Genomic DNA, 25,182 nt, shown 5'->3' on the forward strand with positions numbered 1-25,182 from the left:
AAGTAACTCACACTATGACTCCGTATGAGTTCGAGATCATCCTTCGGTTGAATGAGCTCAAAATGATTAGTTTCTCCCAAAATAGGCTGCGAAGAACTTAATTCGGTCACAATAGCCAAAGGTTCGTCTTTATTTATGAGGATTGGCTTTACCTTTTCAGGTTTGCCTTTCTTCTTACTTGTTTTATTAACCTCCTGTTATTTTAATACAGATAGATTTGCTACATATTTATCATAATACTCAAAAATTATAAATATAGAATAAAGCCAGATAAAATATTATAAGATTCACATAAACCTTTACATAACATTATATTAAACTAAATATGTGTAGAATGGAGAAAACATCTTCATAAAATATTAAAGTATTATTATGAAAGAACTTTATGTTATAATAGAAAAATATGGTTTGTAGTATTATCACAAAATGGAATACTTGCACATATGCAATACTGAAATTTCTTGTTAGAATAAACAATGACTGAAAAGATTCATTTCAGTTTAAAGGTATATCATTATTATTAATTTATTATCACCTTATAACGGGCTTTATTTTCACTTCTTGCTGAACAGATATACCTGAAATTCACAAATCCATCATGTCATTTTGTAATGTATTTATGGAGTATATTAATCTCCTTAGGACAAAATTTGTAAATAATATTAATATTTAAATGAATTCTATTTTCATTTAATTAAAATATATTATGCAAGTTATATCATTTAAGATAATACATTTTATTTAACAGAATATATTGTGTAACAAAAAATCTGTAACTGGCTTTATAATGTTTTCTGCTTTCTTTTACCATAATAATATTTATAACCATATTTATTTTAAAGAATTATTTGATGGAAATTCAGTTAGTAACATAAGACATCTTCTCTTACTCCATTATGTTGTAATCTTTATGATAAGGTAATACAGTGAATAATTAGTATCATTGCTGTGTTGTATAAGAAAGTTATTAATAGCAAGAAATTTAGAAATTCCAGATTTATCAAAAGACTATATATAGATATAAAATGAATGATAATTTTACTAATTAAGCTTTATTGGTAGTTCATATATATATATATGTGTATGTGGTGTGTGTATGAAAAATATATAAATTATTAAAATGCCAAATTATTGTGTAGTTAACATAAATAATATTTATTATAACTGAAAAATAATAACTAACTCTTATGAATGTATATACTTTTTCCTTTGATTATCAAAAATACTATAGAATGTCAAATTTACATAAAATAACCTATATAAACTCACCAGGGCATGATTTCTATTTGTATAATAGATATGCTTAAATTATAGAAACATACGTAACTTCTAATTTAAACTTGCTCTAAAGAAAAACAATATAAATGTATAAACATAATGAATTGTGGCTTATTTAAAATAATTACATTATTAATAATACTCTTTGAAGTTAGGCATTATACATTGCTATAGAAATATTTTGGTAGCTAGAGGTCAAATGTTATGATATTTAGCATATACATATATATTCAGTGTTGTAAAAATATTGTATTAAATTGAATTGAAATAATACATAATATGAATTATCAATTTTGACAAGAATGTTCTCTATTATCAACAAATAGGTTATATTTATTTTATTCAATAATCAAAAATACAAATTGTAAATAAAAGTAAAAAAATTTTGCTAAGTGCAAAATTATTTCTCTATAAAAATAAAATAAAAAAAATTATGAAAATTTTTTAATTTATAAATCATTGTCTAATATTCACACATATTCAAATGCACATGCAAATTTATATGAATCTATCAATCATGTTGATATATAAAAGTTATGAAGTAATTTTTAAAAATTTTGCTAACATCTTTTATGAATATATTAATTGCTTGGTTATGAATATTCATAATTGTTGGTTAAGTTATTTAATACATGCATATATTACAACGCAGTTTCTTTCTAATAATTCTTTTAAGATTGCATTGCACCGTGACAGGAATATGATGCTATATGAATCTTATACAACACACTAGATATGATATTTGATACATGGCTTAGTATACCATATTTCATGCATGAAATGTAAGATATATTTATATATTATGTATGAATGTTATGTGTATAAAAAAACTAAGCATTTCCACAGATTTAAATAAATAATAGGCACAGTAAGGAAAGCTTTTTTATTTCCCATTTTTAAAAATATAGAAAGCGCATGCACAACAACTAATACATTTTTGAAAATTATAAAATGAAATATAATAATGCTAGAAAAAAGCAAACAAATGAACATTGAACAATCATACCTGTAGAGGTAATTCAGAAGACAATATCTGTGGAGTTTCTTCAAACTGAACGTGTTCCTGTTTTTCATCTTTTTCCTCTTTATCTTCTTTTTCTTCTTTCTTTTCTTTTACTTTCTTGCCAGATTTATTCTTATGTTTTTTTTCTTTACTCTTATCCTTTTTACCTATATATGCAATATATAATATCGAATTAGATATAAGATCTTTAACGATACAATTAAAAATCAATTACAATATATTTTTATTGTACAAACTTAATAAAAGATCATCAGGAAGTTTTCTTTGTTCGGCAATAGCTTCTTCATATGATTTTTCTTTTATTCCAAACATGGATAAACAAAGTATAATTGCTGAGACAATTAATGCCCCTATACATACTAATGCTGTTTGCATATCCATTTCTTATATCTCTTTTCTGTGAAGAAAAAACAAATAATTACATGCAATGTATCATTAAGTTAATCTTATGAAGTATATAGTGCCACTGTCAAATTATATTCTAAATTCGTAAATAACGAGGAGTATACTTGTGAAAAATATTTTGAAATATAAATTAAAAGCAATGTATTATAAACAAAAGTTAATCTGAATTGATTAAAGTATAAATAATTAAAAAATTTAAGAATTATATCGAATGATAGAAGAAATGTTGATTGTTATAATATAAATGCTTATTTTCAAAATTTACACATTTATATAAATATTTTAAAGGAAAAAGTCTAAAGATTGAAAATTTCAAGGAAGATCATGTGAATAATGACATATGGATGACAGTGTGGCAGGTCATCGACACGACTGCAAGAGATGACTACATCTTCATCAACATCCTATAAATCAGCCGAAAACCGGCAAAACGATATAATAACTTCAATACTTAATACGATCTTACATACGAGCATGCTTAAAATCGTATTAATACTTACCCAATTATTTAAAATAAATGAATACGATTAAATTAATGCAAGATATACAACGTAATCCGCTCTTTTCAAAGAACCACTTCAATTCACAAGCAACGACTTCTTAAGAATTATGGCGACTGAACATAGAGACAAGCATACGTGTTTCAAAGCCACGCCTATCGAAATCCCGTGTTTGCTGATTGGTGGTATAGTCTGCCACGTATGCAAGATGCTCAACGTTAGCGAGGATGAAATTCATTAGAGAATTTTACCAATTATCATCAACAATTGATAACCTAGTTTAATTTACATCATTGCTATCCTAAACGATACGCGCATAAAATGGTCAATACATTTGTGTGATTATATACGACCAACAATTACCAATAATCTACAACAGGTCCGCCAACTTCAGAGATGTTACATTATATCCATTTTTATATTTTTTTTTATTTTTTATTTTTTTTTTTATTTTTTTTTTATTTATTTTTTTTTTAACAATAAAAATCTTAACAGTTTCTATTCGTTACTAAAAAAAAAAAAAAAAAAAAAAAAAAGAAAAAGAAAAAACAATCATACACAATATATCATTACAAACAATAGAATTCAATCGTTTAATATAATACGATAAATCTTGAGAATAAATGAAAAGCATTTTATTTCTTTCTTTTTGATAATAATTATTGTTAATTTCAATTGTACATTTTTTTCATATTTTTTTTTAAGTTGAATTTTTTTATTTTTTCTTCTTTCCTCGAAGAATTTTTTTATCATTAAATGTTGATACTGCGGACATTATTTATGTGAGAGGGAAAAAACCGATTGCAATTATTATTCACACAAGAGTCAATTTCTATTTATAGCATATATGTAAAAAAGAAAGTTTTATTAATATACTTACTAAGAAAATTAACATGAAACATTTTTATATGTGTGGATACCATTATTTTACATAATATATAATTAATTCGAATTTTTTTTTTTACCAACTTTTGTGATAATATAAATAATTATGACATCTTAGCGAAATACGCGGCTAAATTAATTCAAAAACAATAAAAAAAAAACTTTTATATGTTTCTTTATATGAGCGGATATAAAAATATCATCAGTATATTAATTCACAAAGCTACGCTATAAATTACAATTGCAAATTTTCTTCTAAATGTATAATTACTTACAAGTATAAATGATTATGCTAAATGACAAAGATTATATCTATATCTAATATCTAACAATTTAAATCATGAATACAAGTTTAAAGTTTATAATTTTATTTTTACAAAATGTCTCATTTTATAGGAATCATTAATTTGCATATGTAAATGGATATATATATATGTATACATATATATGTATGTATATATATATGTATATATATATACGTATGCGTATATATATATATATATATATATATATATTAAGTGTTCTCACACAGAAATTTTTGCAGCAAACGTCGCTTAAGTTTTTCCACATCACCTAACTTCCTGCATTCTCTATATCGATTTTTAACTAGTTTACGGTAAAGTGTTTTTCTAATCAGTCGATAATTTGTTTTTCTTTTCCTTTTCTTTTTTTTATATACAAATGCAAATAGTATAGGTAAGGCAAACAAATCTTATTCATCATAAAGTTTTCATATATCTATACATAATAAAAAAAGTATTATATATTGTTAATTGAGGAATGTTCATGCGACTGCTCGTGCCTCAGGTAGAAAACTCTCCCAATATTTGATCAGTTGGTTTTGATGTTGCAACATTGCTTCAAGATATTCAATTAATTGTTTCTTAAAATCTTCCACTCTGACCAATTCGAAACGTTCAACCTCTTTTTTTATCATCTTTGAAATATTATCAAATTCTTCCTGACCTCTTTCTACTTTAGCTTCCCATTCGACAACTTCAGTACTAGCTTGACTTGTTTTATCAGTTCTACCAGATTGTTCTAATCTAGCCTTTTGTTCCCGTTTTTTGTTTAACATCATTTGAGCATGTTGCCAATTTTGAAAAACTTTAACACGTTCGTGAAAAACATCCTAAAACATATTTTCTAATATTAATCATTACAGTTGTATTTTTTTTTTTTTTTTTTTTTTTTTAATAATTCTTTCTTTTCATACATCATTTAAATTCGTATGTTTTGACCAACCTTAATAGCACCAATAAGTGCAACATAATCTCTTAACATTTCTCCAAATTGATAAAGATCACTATTGCTTTGTGCTTTTCTAATTACTTCCACTTTCTCCAATGTTTCAGCTAATTGTGCTAATGCTCTACCAAGAGAAGCTCCTGGCTCTCCATGACCAAGAACTGCAATTGATCTTGCTGTTGCTCCTGTACAATTTGCAAGTTCCCTCCTTTGATTAGTTAAGGTATCAACAGCAGAGTGTAAAGCACGTAATTGATTATCAAGAGATTCAATTTGTGAAGTTTTTTCTTCAAACCACTGTAGACAAAAAAATGTTACACTAAATGAATGTCGCGTTAAAAAAAATCTCCCTATATATTATTGTAATATGATTCTCACCGTATCACTTTCATCCATTTTATACGTTATTTTATTAACAGTTTCTCCAACTTTATTAAAGAGTCTCATTACTCCAGCACCACTCAAAGCAGATGTATTCGTTGCTTTAGGTAATTCCATGTCTAATAAAATTTCATATATAAATGAATACAATTATTAAGAAATTTGGTGAATGTATATATATAAAAAAATATTAAATAATTTCAATAAAATTATACCAGCTTCTAAAAATTCTCTAAAATCAGGATCTACGCTCAAAACTGGATGTGCAGCAGTTCTGTTTAAATATCTTTCAAGAGCAGCTCTACGACGTTCAATGAACTCTGTAGAACTTGAGTTTTGTTCTTGGTTTTTATCACCAGACATTTTGATTTTTGTTGTACCTAATTATATAATTAATATTTAAGTAAATATATACTAAATAAAAAGTTGTATTAATATGAGATTAGTATAAAAATACCAATAACACTTTTCTCTGGTGCTGGTGGAATAATTCTACCATTTCTAAGATATTTATCAGTTAATTTATCATGAAGACCAAGAAAATCGCTAAATCTTCTAGTTACACTAAAATTGCGTTTTCTAAATATTGGCATGTTGGTTTTAGTTTCGACTTTATAGGCCATATAAGCACCCATACCATCGCCTATCTTTTGAGGCGAAGTGACTGTGATTTTGAGAAAAACATCAGCTGAATCAGCTGATACCTATAAAAAAAAAAAAAAAGGATTATGAAATAAACCTGCAACTAAGATTAAATTAAAACTTCATATATACCTCTTCGAATGATTGAGATTTAATAACATTTGTTGATAATATATCTGCATTGTCATTTATCGGAACATCATGCAAATCTCCAATATCACTGCTCATAGGACCTAATGGAGGACTTAGTGGACCAGGTGGTGGACTTGATACAGAAGAAAATGAATTTTCTTCCATTGCGTCTCTTAAGGTCAATTTTGGTAACTCTGCTTGTAGCGTAGATACACCATTGTAAGGGGGTGAATCTTCCAATTGACTTTGATCCTGAGAAGAAACATTATACATCATATAATATATATAATCTTATATCCTTTCTTGATCAAATTTTATCAACATATGTTTTTATAAATAAAGATAAAATAAAAATATAATATTTTAACATATATACATTTAATATTCTATTATCTTTGAAATTTGTAAATATTAAATGGTATTATAGAATATAACTGAAAAATATAATTCACTCAATAACATAAGTAATAATAATCTCGAGTTAATTAATATTTATAAATTATTATTTTTAACTATAAATTACATCGATTCGATAATATAAAAGAATTTCAATGATATTATAAATCTTAAATAAACTAATAAAACTATATATAAAACATCTTTGTCCTGAATAAAGAGTTTTGTTAATTTCGATTGATATCTCGAAACTTATAAAATACCTGTACTGCAGAGGCAAAAACATCGTCGTCATCATCTTCCAAATCATCGCTTTTTGTTTCATTAGTATCAAATAAAGGCGGAGTGTCTTTAATATCAGCCATCTTAGCGGTTCTGTCAATCTACGATGTCAAGATGTATAGGGATCGGCCCCTCGAATGATTACTACCGACGTCAAATAAACTAGAACCTACCGTTATCAACTTCCAGAGAGCGGTACTTTTAGCGTAACGCGCGCGTTTAGCCATCTATGCACATATATATATTTATATATATATGCATATATCTGATTAGAAATGACAATGTAAGAAATTCAATATAACAAATACGATTAAATTACACCATTTTTAATTAAAAAACAATATCACATATTATATTGATAACAAGATCTATGAAAATCGTCGTAAAATATATCATAAATAAAATCAAATTATCATATATTAATCGATAAATTTATTATTTAAATTTATACAAAATACAATGAAACTTACGTTGTATGTTTACGTCAGTTAATGGCGGGAATTTGAAAAAAAGCACTGCATATAAATCTTCTTAATACTTTAAATATTTTAGTATTGTATAGTAATTTAATATTTTAGTATTGTAATTATATTTCTTTTTTTATACATTACTATATGTTTTTATAAATATGTTGACTTATAGCATTAAAAAGATAATCATTATAATGATTATAAATAATGTTCATAATTCGACGAGTTTAGATCATATGGAAAACACGCGATATTGACAGAATATTATTACTTCGTTTAGTGTTCAAAAATCAATTTATCAGAAATGTTACAAATGTCTAGATTAGAAGTTAACGTTAGGCGACTTTTAACACGTTGCGAATTAATGGCAAAAGATAATCCTCAGAAGGATTGGAAACTTGAAAAGGTTATTTTATAAAAATTTTGAAATTACTAACCTATTTTCCGTACATATATTTAAGTATATGCATAAATATTATTTAAAATGGATGAATTTTTTTTAGTATACTAGTACATTATTTAAAAATTTATTTTTTGTTGCAGTACATACTTGCTCTGGACGAAATGATTAAAAAGTTGCAAGCTTTACCAGAGTAATTCATTTGATACTATAAACTCATCTTTTTTCTATGTTATTATGATATAAAAATTTTATTCATTTAAAAAATATTCCAAGAAAAATTTTTTCTTTTAGCAAACCTTCCAAAGATGTTTTAACAGGATATGCAAAGAGACTTGATTTTTTAAAAGGAATTGTAAACACAGCAAAATTAAATAATCCAGATGAAAGAGTAGCTGCTGTACAAATGTTATCTAAAACATCAAACGTAAATGACACTCTTGGTCCAAATATAGCGACACAAATACATCAGAAAACTACAGCAAGATATAATCAAGAATTACGTGCAGAACTATTTCATACTGAAAAGGGTACAAGGAAATTATATCATAAATGCATCATGTATGAGAGTAATACTTACACTTAAGAATGCAGTATAATAAAGGAAACATATATTTAATTTAAGGATCTTTAGAGGATGGAATTCGACATAGATTTCCTAGCGCAAGTATACAGGATGAAGATTTAGACGCGCTCGTGAAATATAATCGAAATATTCAAGAAAAGATAGCAGAAAATATGCTCTCCATGACTAGCAGCATGAAAGAACATGCTTTAGCAGCTAGTGCTATTATAAAAAGAGATATCAGTACCTTGGAAAAGTCTGAAAAATTAACAAATACTAATACTGGAAAATTGAAAACAGAATCTTTAAAATTGGATGAACATACAAAATCCAATTGGAGGTGTTGGGTTTGGTTAATGATTGCATTTGTACTTGTGGTATTTTTTAGTAAGTACAATATTTATTTCAGATATATATTATAAATATAAAAATTTTGTAATTATAGTATTTATTAGATTGCTTTCTGTAGTAATATAAAAAATTTATTATATATATATATAAATATATATATATATATTTTTTTTTTTTTTTAGATATGGTACTATTTATGAAAATAGCAAAAAAGAAAATTTAAATGTATTTTAATAATAATAATAATTTTATAAAGGATACGTGTTATGTATTTAAAATGTATGCACAAGATAGTGCATCAATGTGAATTGCTGTGAATATAGCTGTATATGTCATTTAGTGGATTATGATGGTAAGAGTGCTTCATGATGAATATGCCTGTGAAAACACCTGTTCCACCCAAAACTAGCTGGAAACCTGGTAAATACTTATTAAAAACATCGTTCGTGAAATTATATATAATGACAATTTATAAATTTAATATTTAAAATTGTGAAGGTATATTGTGATAAAATTATGTATCTAGAAATATATATGTTTCTGCATTTCATTATAACTATTCTATTACTAGGAAACACTCATTTGAAATATATATACATTTATTTTAAAGATAGTTGATATAATTTATATTATTAATATAAATAAGATTTTTCATGCAACTAAATGCAGGATCATAGAAATTCAATAAATTTTTTGTAAAGAAAGTGTTGCATTATGTTTTACCTATATCCAAATATAATATTATAATGAAAAGTATTACAATAAAGGATTTTTTTTAAGGTAGGGTAAAAGTAGTCAGAGCATTATACAAATATACAGCGCAACAAGTAAGTAAATATTTTTTATTGTAATATTAAAAGTTATTTTCTATTATGGTTAAATCATTAGAATGTTATATTTACTTCTTATAGGCAGATGAATTATCTTTCGATGAAGGAGATATACTTTATGTTTATGAAAAAGACGTAGACAGTAATTGGTGGAAAGCTAAATGTGGAAGTCGTGAAGGCCTTATACCTGTTAATTATGGTTAGAATTATTTTCAATAATGCTATTATAATACAGATCCCTTTTATTTTTTATATTCATTTCCAGTTGAAGAACAAATGCAAGAGATCTTATTGCCATTACACGAAGCTGCCAGACGTGGAAATATATCCTTTTTAAAGGAATATTTAAAACAAGGGGTATCAGGAACTGGTTTAGATGCAGCAGGCAATACACCATTATATTGGGCAGCATGTACTGGTCATATTGATTGTGTAAAAGAACTCCTCTCTTTACCAAATTCTGCGATTAATGCACAAGTATATCATATTTTCAGATCGTATTAAATTATTAAATTGCAACATAACAAAATGATTTTTTCATAATTGATTTCAGAATAAAATGGGAGAAACCCCATTACATATTGCAGCAAATCATGGACATTTAGATGTTGTAAATTTATTACTTAAAAATGGTGCTGATCCATTCATAAAAAATAATGATAATCTCACAGCCAAAGATTTGTCTTCAAATATAGCTATTAAAAATGCATTACAATTAAACCAATTACACCATAATATAAAATGTGGATATACAGATGATGATTATAATGATGGAAGCGATTCGGAATAATTTTGTATTAAAATTTATAGGAACTTAAAAAATCAAATGAAAATTTTAAATAATAGTTTTTTTTTTTTAAATAACAATTCAAGCATTATACATTTTGCTATTCTTTCTCTTACATTACAAACATTTAGTATGTTGTATATATAAGTATAATGATAATTTATTTTAAGTAAATTACTTGAATAAAAAAATAATTGCATTTTTTATTATAACTTTAATGTTTTTTACTAAACCATCTATTAAAATCGAGTCTCAATAGCAATTGAGCTAAATGTTCACCACTAGGTTGTGAACGAACTCGATTTAGTGTTTTAGTCAACCAGTCCATTAAACAATCGAGCGTATCAGAAAGTGTTTTTAATTCTTCTTTTTCTGTTAGAAGCAAATTAGCAACTTCCCACGTAGATGCTTGGAGAATGAAATCATCACAAAGTCTTAACAAAAGACGTATCAATTTATTTACCTGAAAACAATCTATATTAGATTTATTCCGCGAATAATTAATTTATTATAATAGAGTATTATTATTAATAATAATAAATCAGAATATATAAAGTCTATTAATTAAACCTACTGGATTCTTTCTCTCTTTAACATTGCCTGCTAAAAAAGTCTGTGACATAACATTGGCCAAAAAAATAGAATGTGCTCTTTGTACGTCTTCAAAATTTTTAGTATTTTTCACATTTCCCTCCATTATAGCATATTGACTCTCTAATACATCCACTTGCAAATAATACTGTAAGTTATCGACAATGAAGATCAAGTTATTTCGTAATTGAATCACACCAATATCGCTAAAATTATAAATACTTTATATAATATATTATATACATGAAATGTATAATGCATAGATAGATAATTTAATCATACATACATATTTTTAAGTTGCATATGTTCGCTCCATAAATTCCATAAATCTATTTGTGTTTTTTTCACCCTTAATAAAAATCGGAATAAGGTATTATAATCATTCAATGCACATGGGCTAAATAATAAATGTAGTGGCCAAACAATTTTATATTTTAGAATTATTAGTCCCCAACCACGTTTTTCTATGAAAAAAATATTTGAAAATTAAAAATTTTATCTTTTCAATATCAAATTAAAAATGTTGTAATCAGTTATATAGAGAAATCATACCAATAGGATCTTCGAGTTCTTTTTCTGAAAAATCATTACATCCAATCAAATCATCATCATTATCAGTTTTAGTCTCTGGAATTGGTACAGTGAAATTAAAGCTATCCATAGTACTTTCATCACTTAAATGCATTTTTCTTATTGCTATTTGAAAAGCAAGATTAATATCTCTAGATGTATGATTTGTTGGTGTTTTATTTAGAATATGTGCTGTCAGCCTAATAAATTCTCTAAATAAATCGCCACGTCCCATTAAATAGAAGTCTTTCATCGATTTAAGCTGTTGTAGAAGTTGAGCTTCTTCGACTGCAACTTGCCATAATAGTTCAGTTACACATTGTTTTAATTCGTCGATCGTCCTTTCAAATTCGACAATATTAAAAATTGGTTTGGATTGAAGATTTTGAAGTTTTCGAAAATATTCATATTCTTTCTCACCCCATATAGAATTATCAGTTTTAGTGACTACACTGAAATCTATGAAAGAATCTTTAAATTGTAGTAATTACAACAGAAAGCTATAGTGTTCTTAATAATTGAATAATAATTCCATATAACATTTACCTTTCTTTTGTCTTGGATCATTTCCAAACATTATAATAGTTTGTCCTATAGTTAAAATTTTTGTTGCCACTGATAGTCCGATATGAGAAGGAAGCATATCTATTTGAATATCATAATCCCACATATCCAAGCTACACTTTTTATTATTTGTTTCTTCGTAACCATCTATATTACTTTTTTTTTCTGTAGATGTTGAACTGTTCTCATCATCAGATACTTTTTGAATAAAAAATTCATGATATACATCATCTAGATGCCCATATAAAAGCCAACTTGTTAACTGTTTATAAAAAACTACATGTACACAATGTATCATCCTAAAAACGGAACAACAAAAGATGTATGATATAATAAACCATAATATATATTTAATACTTACTTTTCTAATGCTACTTCAACTTCAGGTATACCAGTATGCATATGCTGATGCAGACATTGTATTAATTTACAACCATGGAGTTTTTGTGTTTTTATCTGCAATTAATACAATATATATAATATGTATATATATATATATATATATATATGTATATATATACACACATATATATTAATGTTTTAAACCATGCTTATAATATTTTGTTAATCAAAATATGATATATATATATATATATATATATATATATATATATATATATATATATATAAAATTATTATTTACTTCACGTATAATGGAGTTCAAAACAGAAAATAAGCACACATGTTTTTGTACATGACAAAGTATGTAAGATACAGGTGTGTAACTGTTAGTTAAAATAGTATTTTCTAATTCTATAACATCTTGATGAAAAGGTTCTAAAGCTTGATTCATCCCATCGCAAAGAGCTCGAAGATAAAGCCCTTCTATATCTTGTGGTTCTGTGTACATAATGGACATTTAAATTTATAATAACATAACAGATATATTTTTAAATACATAATACAATTAATTATTATATAAATAAATACCAGTTTCATTGGTGTCACATGTATGTATTTTAATAAACTCTCGAATTGTATTACATTGTTTGACAATATCAATAATTTTCTTAACTAAGGCACGTTCTCCAGGATGGAAATATTTATCTAAATCTATAGACTAAAATAAAGAAAATTAGATTAAACAACAATCAATCGTCAATGAATTTTGTCTTATAAATTAATGAAATAAATGATTTATAAATAATCTAAAACTTGTCAACTTTAATTTTATTTTCTCACATCAATTTCGAGCATTTCCATCAAACTGGTTGAACAACCCCAAAGGGACACTAAAATTTCATGTAACATTTTAATCAAATTATTTTCTTCAAAACAATGTTATTTATCACAGAAATTTATCGAAGTTTTAAGTCTAGATACAATATCAATTTTGTAAAAAAACTTATACGAGAAGTTTTATACATCGTATACTTTGTTTTTCTTTTTCACTGAAAATTGTTAAAGACCGGATACGATTTGTTTTGTTATGACAACGATCTTAGTAATTATATCACGGATTACTTTAACCCTTTATCTTTATAAACTTCTTTATTGAACATGATACATCAGTTGGCTAATTAATATATAACGAAAATATTCAACTATTAACTGTAATGTTCTTTACTGTCACTCTAATCTCACTTGTCTCTCTTTTTAATAGTAATTGAAAAAGAGTATAAAAAAAAGTTGTAAAGGATGATAGCTGGATTACTTATTATAAATATTTGTTTTCAATCAGAGCCATCTAGCGTATGTTTCTGAAAGTATACTGTCTGAGATTGAAATGGCTCCTTTTACGAATCGCTAAATTTCTGTATGCATATCTTTCTATTATTTTCAAATATACTTTATCTTATTATAAAAAGAAAACTGGTAAAAATAATTGCTTATTAAATGTCGGTAAAAAGTCGATAAAAATTCATTATAATTGATTTATTATTTGTTTTTTCTCAAAATATTAATATTATATAATATATATAAATTAAATATTAAATAAATTGAAAGATTTTTTTATTGCGTTCTATGTGAAAAGTTCAAATATGTTTTTACGCATATCGAAGAAAACTATATATAATGTTTATTGAACATGATTAAATCGATGAGTTATTTGATAAAATTAAAATATGTACGGAAAAGCACTATCGATGAAAAATCTATGAATTTGTTCTATATTCATATTCTATTCCTACACTTTCTTTCTCATATCTTACACATACTGATCCATTATACTATATACTAATAGCAATCAAGTATTTTGTTTATTGCAAGGAAAAAGAATGAAACGAGTAAATATCGATGTATTTGCAAAAATAATCTGTAATGAATTTCGTCGATATATATTATATCTTTATTATGGAAATTAGAGAAACATAGTATTTATATCCATTATTTAATAATGAATAATAATCGATACATAAGGATGAGAAGTATATTGAAAATGTACGATGTCATGAATCTTACGGATTTTTCTTCTGCAACTTAGGATAATTAGATTGAGACAAATATTGCATGATATTTTGTCACGGTTAAAAGTATACTTATTGAAAAATCCAATGGATATCTTAGAAGTTATCGTAGTTCGTAGATATCGAATGTTGTGTATCCATCGTACTTTGATAACTATGATGATATATGTGTATTACTCATTGGTTTTCTTTAAGGATAAAATGAGTTCTTTCTTTGAATAGTAAACTGAGTGAGATGTTTGAAAATAACGCATTATAAATAATATAAAGGAATATTTCTGTGCATTGAAGGGATTAAAAGATTAAAAAAAAGTCATTGTTATATATAGAATAATACTCTTTATTGTTTTTGATAGTTGTTGTTGTCGCTGCTGCTGCTGCCGCTGCTGCTGCTGCTGCTGCTGCTGCTGTTGTTGTTGTTGTTGTTGTTGTTGTTGTTGTTGTTTTTGTTGTTGTTCACATATCATACGTTCTTACTTTGCCTTTTCCCTATCTTATCGCTTGCTTGCATTTACTATTATCATCCGTAATTAGGAATTTGGTAGAACAGTGTGTGTAACAAGTTTTCATACTTCACTCGAAAAACATAAGTAACGAAAGGGATGGTCGAGGCTACAAGCCTCGATAGCTCGAGAAGAGGCCACGTCGATCATTCTCAGGACTAGAAGTGATTGCGACTTGTGCTTATTAAAGCTTCATTCTTTTTCTTTTTTTTTTCCTTTTTTTTTTTTTTTTTTTTTTTTTTTTATTTATTAACATTATTATGGAGATTTTTTTTTTAAAAGATTCGATTTTGTTTATAAAACATGTGATCTTGTTGAAAGAAAAAATTATACATCGTTTTTTATTCTCCCGTTAACCTTCCCTTCCTACTTTTTTATATCAACGTGGTCTCTATTGCTTTCTCTTTCTTTCTTTCTTTCTCTCTCTCTCTCTCTCTCTCTCTCTCTCTCTCTCTCTCTCTCTCTCTCTCTCTCTCTCTCTCTCTCTCCCTATTATGATCGAGCAATCGATGCGTGTACCTCGATAGATACAACGTACCTTTAAATTTCTCTAGATCTATTTAAAAGCGAACGAGCGCGCGCGAAGAACGCCATAATTCTCGCGATACGAAATGGGAACGTAGATGATGTGCGAAGGGGAAGAGGATTCAACTCTTTCAGAATGTTATTATGTAACATTCAAAAGAAGAAATCGAGAATGTAAGAAAAGTACGTTATCATTTTTCCTTCGATCATATGTTCACCCAAATTTTTTGGCGGAATATCGTGATGAAGAAAAACAAAAAAAAAAAACAAAAAAAAAAAGAACAAAAAAAAAACAAAAAAGAAAAATTGAAAGAAAGAAAAATGAAACGTCATTTTGAAATTCGATTGCAAATCGTGTTCGATTTTTTTGCAAACGTTTTTCACTCCTTCTCCTCTTCCTTCTTCTTCTTCTTTTTACTTTCACCAATTTTCGCGCATCTTCTACTTTACCCACATCTATTTTTTTCTTTTATATTTTTGTACATATTATCTTTTTTCCCCCCGCATATTCCCTTATATAATATTTCGAGTACGGACAAGTATGTCGGAAAGTATGATTTTGTGAATGAAAAATACGATCATCTCGCGTGCTCGTCGCAATTTCGATGCAACTCTTTTCTTTCTTTCTTTCTCTCTCTCTCTTTCTCTCTCTCTCTCTCTCTCCCTCTCTTTCATATTTTCCTCTTTCAAAAAGTTCCTCTCTCTCTCTCTCTCTCTCTCTCTCTCTCTCTCTCTCTCTCTCTCTCTCTCTCTCTCTTTCTTTCTCCTTCTTCTAAATCCCTTCTTTCATACTCCGTTAACGAACGTCATCGTGGCAATAATTCTCATCCTTGCGTGTGTGTGCGTGTGTGTGTATGTGTGGATGTGTGTGTGTACGTGTCTGTGTATGTATGTTTTTTTTTCCTTTTTTTATGCTTTAATTAATTAACTCTGTCTTTCTCTGCATAACCGTCGTCCCTTTTTTTTCACGCTACTATTTACAATGTACAACGCGTTTCTCTCTCGCATCTCCATTCCCATCGTAGATTCGTGGCTATACCAGGACTCGCGCGTCTTGAAACGATCATTCACGGTGACGTCGAGCGAACGATGATATTCTATTAGTATATACATGCCTGTCTCTGTATCTGTGTCAGTGTCTCTCTCTTTCTATCTCTGCGTGTGTATGTCATGTGTGGGTGTGTCATGTATATATGTATGTATATCATCGAATTTTGTTGACGAAGGACACACGAGGATTGGTCTTTCAAATAGTTGATGATGGGAGGCTCGACTCGACGCCGTCAGCACCTCGGTGTTAAATCCAGATAAAAATGGCTAACTAATTATCGGTTAGGTATCGTAATAGGAACTTAATCGTACATTTCATGGCGCCATACCCGATATACATATGTGCATCTATACATTATATATTTATACATAGATATATACTGTGTCGACTTTTTCTAAATGCAATCGCGACGGAGATCAACGATTCGTCATCCGCGTTTACCGTTCATCGACACCCACACTGACTCCTTGGACGGATCGTCGCGTTTGTCGATCGACGAATTTTCATAAACTTCGCTCCGATTTCTTCTACTTTTTCTTCTTTTTTTTTTCTTTTTTTTTTCTTTGTTTGTTTATTCGTTCGTTCATTCGTTTGTTTGTTTGCTTGTTTGTTAAATGAATTTTCAAAAAATTAAAAACGAAATATTGACCTTATCCTCATTATCCCTCCCTCCTCCAACCCCTCGTCATCATCTTCTTCTTATTCTTTTTTTACTTCATCATTATTTTCGTCTTCGTCGTTTAAGTAAGAAACATCAGAAACGGAAATGACGTTCGAAAAGTATTCGCGCGACGCGTACGCGTAAGAGATAATAAATTTCTTTGTCTCAATAACGGTAACGCGCGAGTCCCCATAGCCGTTTTTTGTATCGTTCTTACAAAGGTAAATATATTTATATATATATATATATATATATATATATATATATATATAAATATATATATATATTTATATATATAATAATCTTATATATATAATTCTTGTGTTTATATATAATAATATCTTATATATGTATATTTTTCACATTATATACCTATTATATTCTTCTTTTTTTTTTATTTATTCCGCTTAAACGTAACTTTCTCTCCCTCTCTCTCCCTCCCTCTCTCCCTCCCTCTCCCTCTCACGCTCTCTCTCTCTCTCTCTCTCTCTCTCTCTCTCTCTCTGCGCGTGCATTTATTTATAATATTTACAAAGTTTTCTTTCTTTCTTTCATTCTTACTTTTCCTTTCTTCGAAATATCGTAGTCACAGAAGTATAGTTTCATTATACGACCCCTCTCTCACTTCTATTTAGTTGACAATATGCGCGTCTTGCACAGACTTTGTATTAATATACTTATATCTGTGTTGCGCTTATACGAGTATACTGCAAGATAATCTTGCCACCATTTTCTGATCTTTTCTCTCTCTCTCTTTCTCTCTTGGTGTCTGTCTGTCTGTTTACCTGACTTTTCTTTTTTAACCCATCTTCTGTTTTAGATAATTTCGTGATTTAAGTAACACGTATCGATGCAAGACGCGCACAAGACACAGATTTGTACGTACCCTACGCTCTTTCCCTAACTTCTTTGTTCGCGCTTTTGCTAAAAGTAATATTGCTCGTCGTTTCGTATAAAAAGAGAAAAACTGAAGATAAAGATTAGGAGAAGCAAAAAAAACAAGGAAAAAAAAGGAAGAAAAAAGAAAAGGGTAAGAGAGGAAAATGTCCTTTTGGAGGTAAGATTAGGGGATGTTATGGGAATGAGAAGAAGAGGGTGGAAGGATAGGCGAAGTTCGTGGAGAAAAGGAAAGTCGATCGAACTTATTTCTTTTTTTTTTTTTTTTTGCCTTCTTTTTCTTCTTATTTCTTTCTGGATAGGGAACGAACGTATCGGGGCAAGGGTGTGGGGAGGGGGAGGGGGAGGAGGGTATAAAGCGTCGATTCGTCGGTGTTGCAGCGGCAAGAAAAAGAAAAGAGAGAAGAAATACTTTCTCTCTTCGCTCGGAAGTTACCCCTTCCGATTATTACTTACCATTGTAAATGTGGTGTAACTTATATACAAGAAATATCTAGAGCGAATTTCATGTGTCGCACTTTGTATAGATGTGTGGTGTGTGTCTCTCTCTTTTTCTTTTTTCCGCATATCTATATATATATGTTGTGTAGAGTTCTCACTGTCTCTCTCTCTCTCTCTTACTCTTTCTCTTTCTTTCTTCCTCTCTCTCCCTCTCTCTCTCTCTTTTTTTCTCTCTCTCTCTCTCTCTCTCTCTCTCTATCTATCTATCTATCTATCTATCTATCTATTTATCTCGATGTAATAATAATACGTCAGGATCGAATTACAATTCGAAATCGACTTTTTTCAACCCCGAGAGAATTCACGGTCTCGCGCGATTTCATCTTTTCTTCTTTACGAACGACATACCGACCAGTTAAAAACAAATATCATATCTGCGTTCGATTTTTCTTTCCTATCGAACGAGACTCTGTATTTTTTTCCTTTTTCTCTACCTCTCCTTCTCTGTTTCCCTCTCACTTTCTCCCTTTCTCCTTCCCCTTTCCTCTCTCTCTCTCTCTCTCTTTCTCCCTGTTTCTCCCTCTCCTTTTCTCTTTCTCTCTCTCTCTCTCGCTCTCTCTCTCTCTCTCTCTCTCTCTCTCTCCCTTCTCATATTTAACGAGACAAACTCAATGTCGCTCGATATGAAAATTTAGAAAAATTATCACGAGAAACAAAAAAATCGATCGAAAAAAAAATTTCAAAACGATTACGAATTTAAACGATTTCGACGAGCGACGAAGATGTGGAACAAGATAATAAGGATAAAGATGAAGATATTATTCTTTGTTCTTCGTAATATCGCCAGAACGAGAGTCTATATCCTCGCCAAAACAGAGAAAGAGAGAGAGAGAGAGAGAGAGAGAGAGAGAGAGAAAGAGAGACAGAGAGTGGCAAAGAGACGAGTACACATCCTCCTCGTTTCGTCATTTATCGAGCGAGCTTACTTCCCTCCGGTAAGCGGCAAGCGGGCCACGCTTGGTTTATATACGTGTGTACATACATACATACATTATGATACATTATGGGGAGATCAGTGGCGCGAGGGTGGCCATCGCGAGCGACACCTACCAAGAGGAAACAACTTTATATTATCCCGATCTCTAAAATGTGCAGGTACGTAATTGTTTAGCGTCGCGCGTCGGAACGCAGGCGGGATTCATAAGGAGTACACGCCTCGTCCGACCTTCTCTCTCTCTCTCCCTCTCTCTTTCTCTCTTTCCCCCCCTCTTTTTATCTTTCTTTCTATCTTCCTTTCACGATCAACATTCGAAAATCACGATCCTTGTCATTTTAAACTACCGTCGACTCGGGGAGACGCAACAAGATGTTCACGCGAAGAGTTGTCTGAGTACTCGTCAATGAGTTGGAGAAAGAGGGAGAGAAAGAAATAGATAGATAGATAGATAGAGATAGATAGATAGATGGATAGAAATAGAGAGATAAAGAAAGAAAGAGAGACAGAGAGCCAAAGAGAGAGAGAGAGAGAGAGAGAGAAAGAGATAGAGAGAGAGAGAAATAAAGAGAGAAGGTAAGAAAAAAGAGAGACAGTTCGGCTCTTTCGTTTTTCATCTGCGCAATAAAGAAAGAGCACCAGGTTTCGTAGCCAATAATTCGGCTAGCGCAACCCCTAGCACCATAAGCGTTGAGAAATGAGCGCGCGCGGACATGCGCACACGCACGCACGCACGCACACACGCGTGTCCGTTTCTATTAATTATCTCATCCATGCGTCGTACGTAGGACGTCTCTAAAAGATATAGGCCACGGCGGTCGTGATCGTTCTCGCGTACACACCCCTTTTTTCGCCACAGGGGGTCACGTGTCTCGTTTTCTTTTTCTTCTGCTTCTTCGTGCGACGTACGATTAATCGACGAGAGAGTTCTCAACGCCGGCCGGCTAGGCGAGCGATACCACGTCTTATCGATTCTTCTGGGACTTTCGAGTTGTCGGGAAGAAGAGAAGGAGGAGGAGAAGGAGGAAGAGGTCGAGGAGGTGGAGGAGGAGGAGGAGGAGGAGGAGGAGGAGGAGGAGGAGGCAGGAAAGGTGGAAGAGGAGAAAGAGAAGGAGTTAAGTAAAAGGCTCTGGATTTTCGTCAGCACCCATCGCAATCGACTGGGAATGGAAGGTGTCCGACTATCTTTCTCTACCTCTTTCTCTTTCTTTCCTTCGGCTACTCTCTTCGTCTACCGCATCGCCGGCCCGGGGGCGTGGACGTTGAGAGCTCTGATTCTTTCGCTTTTTTTTTCTCTCCATCTTCTGTCTATCACACTTTATCATTCTATCTTCCTCACGTTCACACGTTTTAGCTCGGTCCCGCGTACATCCTCGATAGCCGTTCGATGCGTTTTTCAACGCGATCGACGACGATTCGTCCTAGTATTCTCTTCGATGCTCTAGCTCACCGAACGGACATCATATCCGTTAGAAGCTCGTAATTGACGCGAGCAAACAAGAGACATATTCGACAATGACGATGTTCGTTGATGGAGGCACAAGTTTAAGGACGGGACCGAACGGCTCGAATAAGAGACCCGTGTGTTTCTCTTTCTTTCTTTCATTGTCTCACTGTATGGAGGGGACCCGTGGCAGCCGCTCTCTTTATTTGCCTTGCGGTGTCAGGGGATAGAAATCGATGAGATGACTCAACGACGTTAATATTGGGGGCTATGATCCTACGCACATTAGCGATTCGTGCGTACTACTGCTGCTGGCGTTATTTACGGCTGAACCACCCACATTTGTGCTGCCGCAGCTCGATGAGGTTAAATGTTGTTGTTGTTGTTGCTGTTGCTGTTGTTGCTGCTGCTGCTGCTGCTGTTGATGATGGTGGTGGTGATGATGATGTTGTTGCTGTTGTTGTTGTTGTTGTTGCTGTTGTTGTTGCTGCTGCTGCTGCTGCTGTTCCTGTATTGTCGTACTCCTAAGAATATCATCCGCCGATAAAGGAGTCAGTTTCCATCCAGGCATAAAGTCCAGATCCAAGTCTGGACCGATGTCAACGTCTAGAAGCTCGTTATTATTGAGTGGATCGAGAGGCGACTGACTGGAAAGAGATAACACGCTACCCCAATTGATCGATCTACTATCGTCGCTATCGCCGATACCCGAGTCCGCGTCCGTCTCACCGGAGGAAGTCGGTGGCATCGGGAAAGGGGTTAGCCTGCCCTGTTCAGGTGGTTGAAGCTGTGCCATAGGTGCGGGTATTACCGGTTCCATAGGCGGTGGACTCCTATCCCTCTCCATTTCACGTTCTAAGTGCCTCAGGGTATTGCAAATGAGGACCGACCGATGAAGACTCGGATCAGGGAACTGACGGTACCTCGCCAGTTTGCACATCGAGATATTAAGGACGGCTAACCGTCTTTGCCGATAGCAAGCTCTACCTCGTCGACACCAACTCGACCTCGAGCCCTCGCAGCACCTCTCGTTCGCGCGGTAACTTGAACCCAACTCGAGATAGCTCTTTCCATTTTCTTCGCGTCTTATCGTTGGCGGCTCGTAATGATGGGGAGTGCCCCATTGAGGTTGAGGCCTCGACAACTGACTGTAACCATTATTACCGATTGGACTACCAGAGGTACCGCGTTGATGATGATAATAGTGCTGCGTGTGATGATGCAGCTGTGCCACCGTTGAGGCATTCGGTGCCGACGGAGACGTTGACGATTGTTGTTGCTGCTGTTGTTGCTGTTGTTGTTGCTGCTGTTGCTGTTGCTGTTGAGACGTCGAGTGTTGCTGCTGCTGTTGTTGCGATGTCGAATGCTGTTGTTGTTGTTGCTGTTGTTGTTGAGTACTCCCTGATGTCGGTTGACAGGGATTCGCCTGCAAGCAGGGCGACGACACCTCCATATCATAATAAGATGCTGGCGTCTGGCTGAGTGATGGTGCGTAGCCATCTTCCATCGCCCACCAGCTACCCTCCACGCGACCTAACTTCGATGGGCTTTCGCCCATGTCCATGTCGAATTCCATGCAGCCCACACCTCCCTCCAGTTTACGTTTTCCTGCCGTGGCCTGCAGACCCATCATTGCACAACTCTGAAAAAGAATGCGTTGCAATTAAAATTGACTGTAATACATAAAGAAAGCAAAATAGACAGACAGAGAGAGAGAGAGAGAGAGAGAGAGAGAGAGAGAAAGAGAGAAAGAAACATTTGACATGAACAAAAATAATGATTTGCATCGGTGATTCGAGCAAGGTAACGCCTTATATAGGGAAAAAAGAGTAATATCGAAAGACTCATAAAATCGACTACCTTCTTACTCCGTGCTTATTGCTATTGCTGCTAAGTAAAAGTGAAAGTATGTACAAGAAAGCACACTCGTACTAACAATGATATAGTCGACGAGGCCTGTTCGAAAGCTTTCAAAAGACTTTTCTAAAAGAAATCGTTTCCTCATAGTAATTTTCAAATAATTTCCTAAGTTTCTAGAGAGCGACAGCTTTCAACAACCATGATAGTATGACCGTGAAGACCTTGCCGACTCTAGATACTCTTTTAGAGGCAAGAAAGCGAGCGAACGATACACGACGTGACTCAGAGGGTCGGCTTGCTGACAGAACGTTGGTGAATGACGTCAGACGTTTTCCCCTACCTACCGCTCTGGAAGAAGTCATCGTCGGAATGGATGATCGAGTCGGACTTTGAAGGGAGAGAGAGAGAGAGAGAGAGAGATAGAGAGAGAGTGAAACAGAGACAGAGAGAAAGAGAAAACGAACGTGCGGAGGGACAGAGGGACAGAGGAATCGTTGTTATACTCGGGGAACTCGTGGAACTCTGATCGAGCAAGCAATGCGGGTTCCCCCCGCATGACAAACGCACTTCTATTCATCTCTCATCTTTCTCTTTCTTTTATCACGATAACATACTACGCTACGGATTTCGCGGGGAAACGAATGGGGCTTGGTGTCTCGTAACAGGTGTCGAATAGCATTGACCCTTGCTTATACGACGTATCTTTCAGACTATTCGCTAGTTATCGCTGATAGAGGAAGAAAGATATACATAGGGGGTTGATGATTAACTACGTGAACGTTGAAAGAAATAAAAGTAAAGAAATAAGATTATCGAAACGTGCCTCACTTAAATGTAAATATTATTGAAAAAGTACAGATATAGTGTGAAAGAAAAAGAGGGTGTGTGTGTGTGTGTGTGTGTGTGCATGAGAGAGAAAGAGAGAGAGAGAGAGAGAAACGAAAAGTTGATAACCACTGATATGACACGATAGTTAGCCCAAACGCCGATAGATGTCGCCCATGATGCATTCCTCGTCCCTTCTCATCCACGTGGTATGCATATGACGTTTGATTTGATGTGACAAAAAAACACGCGCACGCTGCTAGAGAGATACGGTGGGAGTCCGTCCATGGCTCTCGTTCGAGAGCTCGTGGCTTCTCTTGACGATGTGGCAAAGAAAAACATAGCAACAGTAATAGTGAGCGCGCGTGCGCGCTTAAATTCGATCATTTCGATGATAAATTCCTCGTTGCTTGATTTCATTATCGAAATTGTAAATTTGAAAAAAAGAAAAAAAAAAGAAAATGGAAAAAGAAAAAAAACGAAGAAGAAGAAGAAGAAAAAATTGAACAAAGAGAAAAGAAATTCTGACAGGGAAAAAAGCCTTCAAAATGACTAAGTCTCCTCCCAATCGATTCCTTGAATTCTTTAGAAGGTGAGGGACAAGAATGAAAAGAGACAAAAGGAAAAAAAAAAAAAAAAGAAAAGAAAAGGAAAAGGATAAAAAAATTTTCGCTCGGCGATAACGAAGGAAACTAACTCCTTCCTCCTCCACATTTCCACGTACCTTTCTCTCTTTCATAATTCTCGCGAGTATTGTCTGTATGCTTTTTTTTGTTTAGCTCTTGTATTCAGGGTGAATACGAACAACAAGTTCCAATGTTGATGGTAAAGAAGAAAAACGTAATAATATAGCGTAAAAACGTAAGAAGAAACGTCTATGTTGCGAGAGACGCTAGTCATTGTGTCGACTCGGAAGACCAACTTTGAGATGGTCGGTTGTTCCATCCACCGTAGTGTTTCTCCTTAAAGCCGATAATCGTAAAACGTGGTTCTCGGGCGCACTTGTTGAATCGAGCGCGGTAAACCATAGGGTGGCCACACCACCGACCGGGAGGTACCTTCCGTCGTAACGGATTAGTCGTGTGCCACAGAGAAACGCACGCTTACTTAACTCGCCATAAATCAAACTCGAGAGAGGAGGAACGTGTACAAGAGAAGTATATACTTTCCTCTCTCTTTCTCTCTCTCTCCCTCCTTGTTGTCATGTTTTCCTCTCTTTATCTTTTTTCTTCTTCTTCTTCTTCTTCTTCTTTCTTTTCTCCTTCTTATTTT

General features: G+C 32.1%; 6 protein-coding genes across 23 annotated transcripts in view; 2 read left to right on the top strand and 4 right to left on the bottom strand.

The window, feature by feature from the left end:
* Positions 1-3,572, bottom strand: part of LOC124951552 (early endosome antigen 1-like) — a 33,991-nt gene extending 30,419 nt beyond the window's left edge. For 5 of the 10 annotated variants that reach the window (XR_007101633.1, XM_047500124.1, XM_047500120.1 and 2 more), the window contains exons 1-4: positions 3,208-3,569; positions 2,539-2,699; positions 2,285-2,448; positions 12-194 (exon numbers count right to left, since the gene is read on the bottom strand). Coding sequence is in view for 9 of the 10 variants with exons in the window: in XM_047500124.1 (XP_047356080.1) it covers positions 12-194; positions 2,285-2,448; positions 2,539-2,683 (492 nt within the window). In the remaining variant the exon portion in view is untranslated. Of the gene's footprint in view, positions 1-11; positions 195-2,284; positions 2,449-2,538; positions 2,700-2,913; positions 2,937-3,207 lie in introns of those variants that run through there. The other 5 variants (XM_047500119.1, XM_047500118.1, XM_047500116.1 and 2 more) reach the window with 3 other exon arrangements.
* Positions 3,573-4,574: 1,002 nt separating this feature from the next.
* On the bottom strand, positions 4,575-7,415 carry LOC124951556 (sorting nexin-2). Its single transcript, XM_047500130.1, has 8 exons — positions 7,347-7,415; positions 7,155-7,274; positions 6,496-6,747; positions 6,179-6,425; positions 5,937-6,101; positions 5,719-5,840; positions 5,338-5,637; positions 4,575-5,224 (listed from the first exon to the last, which is right to left on the bottom strand). Exons 1-8 carry the CDS (start codon positions 7,398-7,400, stop codon positions 4,877-4,879), a joined length of 1,608 nt encoding a protein of 535 aa, XP_047356086.1. The 5' UTR covers positions 7,401-7,415; the 3' UTR covers positions 4,575-4,876.
* LOC124951558 (osteoclast-stimulating factor 1-like) lies at positions 7,241-10,782 on the top strand. Of its 5 annotated transcripts, none has more exons than XR_007101636.1 (7): positions 7,770-8,049; positions 8,187-8,236; positions 8,338-8,573; positions 8,678-8,995; positions 9,142-9,379; positions 9,740-9,786; positions 9,871-9,966. XR_007101636.1 is itself a non-coding variant. In XM_047500131.1 (5 exons), the coding sequence occupies exons 1-5, from the start codon at positions 9,325-9,327 to the stop codon at positions 10,577-10,579; spliced, it is 669 nt and encodes a 222-aa protein (XP_047356087.1). In that variant the 5' UTR covers positions 9,181-9,324; the 3' UTR covers positions 10,580-10,782. The 5 variants fall into 5 exon arrangements, 1 of the variants encoding a protein (XP_047356087.1); XR_007101634.1 differs by having other exon boundaries at positions 7,783-8,049; positions 8,669-8,995; XR_007101635.1 differs by having other exon boundaries at positions 7,783-8,049; positions 8,669-8,995; positions 9,142-9,457; positions 9,871-9,964.
* Positions 9,788-14,109, bottom strand: LOC124951554 (gamma-tubulin complex component 4). Its single transcript, XM_047500126.1, has 9 exons — positions 13,484-14,109; positions 13,232-13,361; positions 12,945-13,141; positions 12,663-12,757; positions 12,284-12,600; positions 11,720-12,196; positions 11,454-11,631; positions 11,151-11,373; positions 9,788-11,039 (listed from the first exon to the last, which is right to left on the bottom strand). The coding sequence occupies exons 1-9, from the start codon at positions 13,550-13,552 to the stop codon at positions 10,791-10,793; spliced, it is 1,935 nt and encodes a 644-aa protein (XP_047356082.1). The 5' UTR covers positions 13,553-14,109; the 3' UTR covers positions 9,788-10,790.
* A 6,932-nt stretch (positions 14,110-21,041) lies between these two features.
* Positions 21,042-25,182, bottom strand: part of LOC124951731 (GATA zinc finger domain-containing protein 10-like) — a 31,290-nt gene continuing 27,149 nt past the window's right edge. For 3 of the 5 annotated variants that reach the window (XM_047500543.1, XM_047500542.1, XM_047500540.1), the window contains one exon: positions 21,042-22,867. In XM_047500543.1, coding sequence (XP_047356499.1) covers positions 21,494-22,858 — 1,365 coding nt within the window. In that variant the 5' untranslated portion in view covers positions 22,859-22,867 and the 3' untranslated portion in view covers positions 21,042-21,493. Of the gene's footprint in view, positions 22,868-23,085; positions 23,316-24,634 lie in introns of those variants that run through there. The other 2 variants (XM_047500541.1, XM_047500544.1) reach the window with 2 other exon arrangements.
* LOC124951732 overlaps positions 22,876-25,182 on the top strand; it is a 9,448-nt gene continuing 7,141 nt past the window's right edge. The window contains exons 1-2 of the mRNA XM_047500545.1: positions 22,876-23,131; positions 23,256-24,502. Coding sequence (XP_047356501.1) covers positions 24,459-24,502 — 44 coding nt within the window. The 5' untranslated portion in view covers positions 22,876-23,131; positions 23,256-24,458. The remainder of the gene's footprint in view (positions 23,132-23,255; positions 24,503-25,182) is intronic.

The sequence above is a fragment of the Vespa velutina genome, chromosome 9 (genome assembly GCF_912470025.1).
Source record: "Vespa velutina chromosome 9, iVesVel2.1, whole genome shotgun sequence".
NCBI classification, from domain to species: Eukaryota; Metazoa; Arthropoda; class Insecta; order Hymenoptera; family Vespidae; genus Vespa; species Vespa velutina.

Coding starts and splice junctions, on each gene's coding strand:
- LOC124951556 (XM_047500130.1), bottom strand. CDS start 7,400: ATGGCTAAACGCGCGCGTTACGCTAAAAGTACCGCTCTCTGGAAGTTG. Junction 6,102..6,178: donor ACCAGAGAAAAGTGTTATTG/GTATTTTTATAC, acceptor TTATATAATTAG/GTACAACAAAAATCAAAATG. Junction 5,638..5,718: donor AAATGGATGAAAGTGATACG/GTGAGAATCATA, acceptor TTTTGTCTACAG/TGGTTTGAAGAAAAAACTTC.
- LOC124951554 (XM_047500126.1), bottom strand. CDS start 13,552: ATGTTACATGAAATTTTAGTGTCCCTTTGGGGTTGTTCAACCAGTTTG. Junction 12,758..12,944: donor TGAACTCCATTATACGTGAA/GTAAATAATAAT, acceptor TATTAATTGCAG/ATAAAAACACAAAAACTCCA. Junction 11,632..11,719: donor AGAACTCGAAGATCCTATTG/GTATGATTTCTC, acceptor TTTTTTTCATAG/AAAAACGTGGTTGGGGACTA.
- LOC124951558 (XM_047500131.1), top strand. CDS start 9,325: ATGATGAATATGCCTGTGAAAACACCTGTTCCACCCAAAACTAGCTGG. Junction 9,380..9,739: donor CAAAACTAGCTGGAAACCTG/GTAAATACTTAT, acceptor ATTTTTTTTAAG/GTAGGGTAAAAGTAGTCAGA. Junction 9,787..9,870: donor ACAAATATACAGCGCAACAA/GTAAGTAAATAT, acceptor TACTTCTTATAG/GCAGATGAATTATCTTTCGA.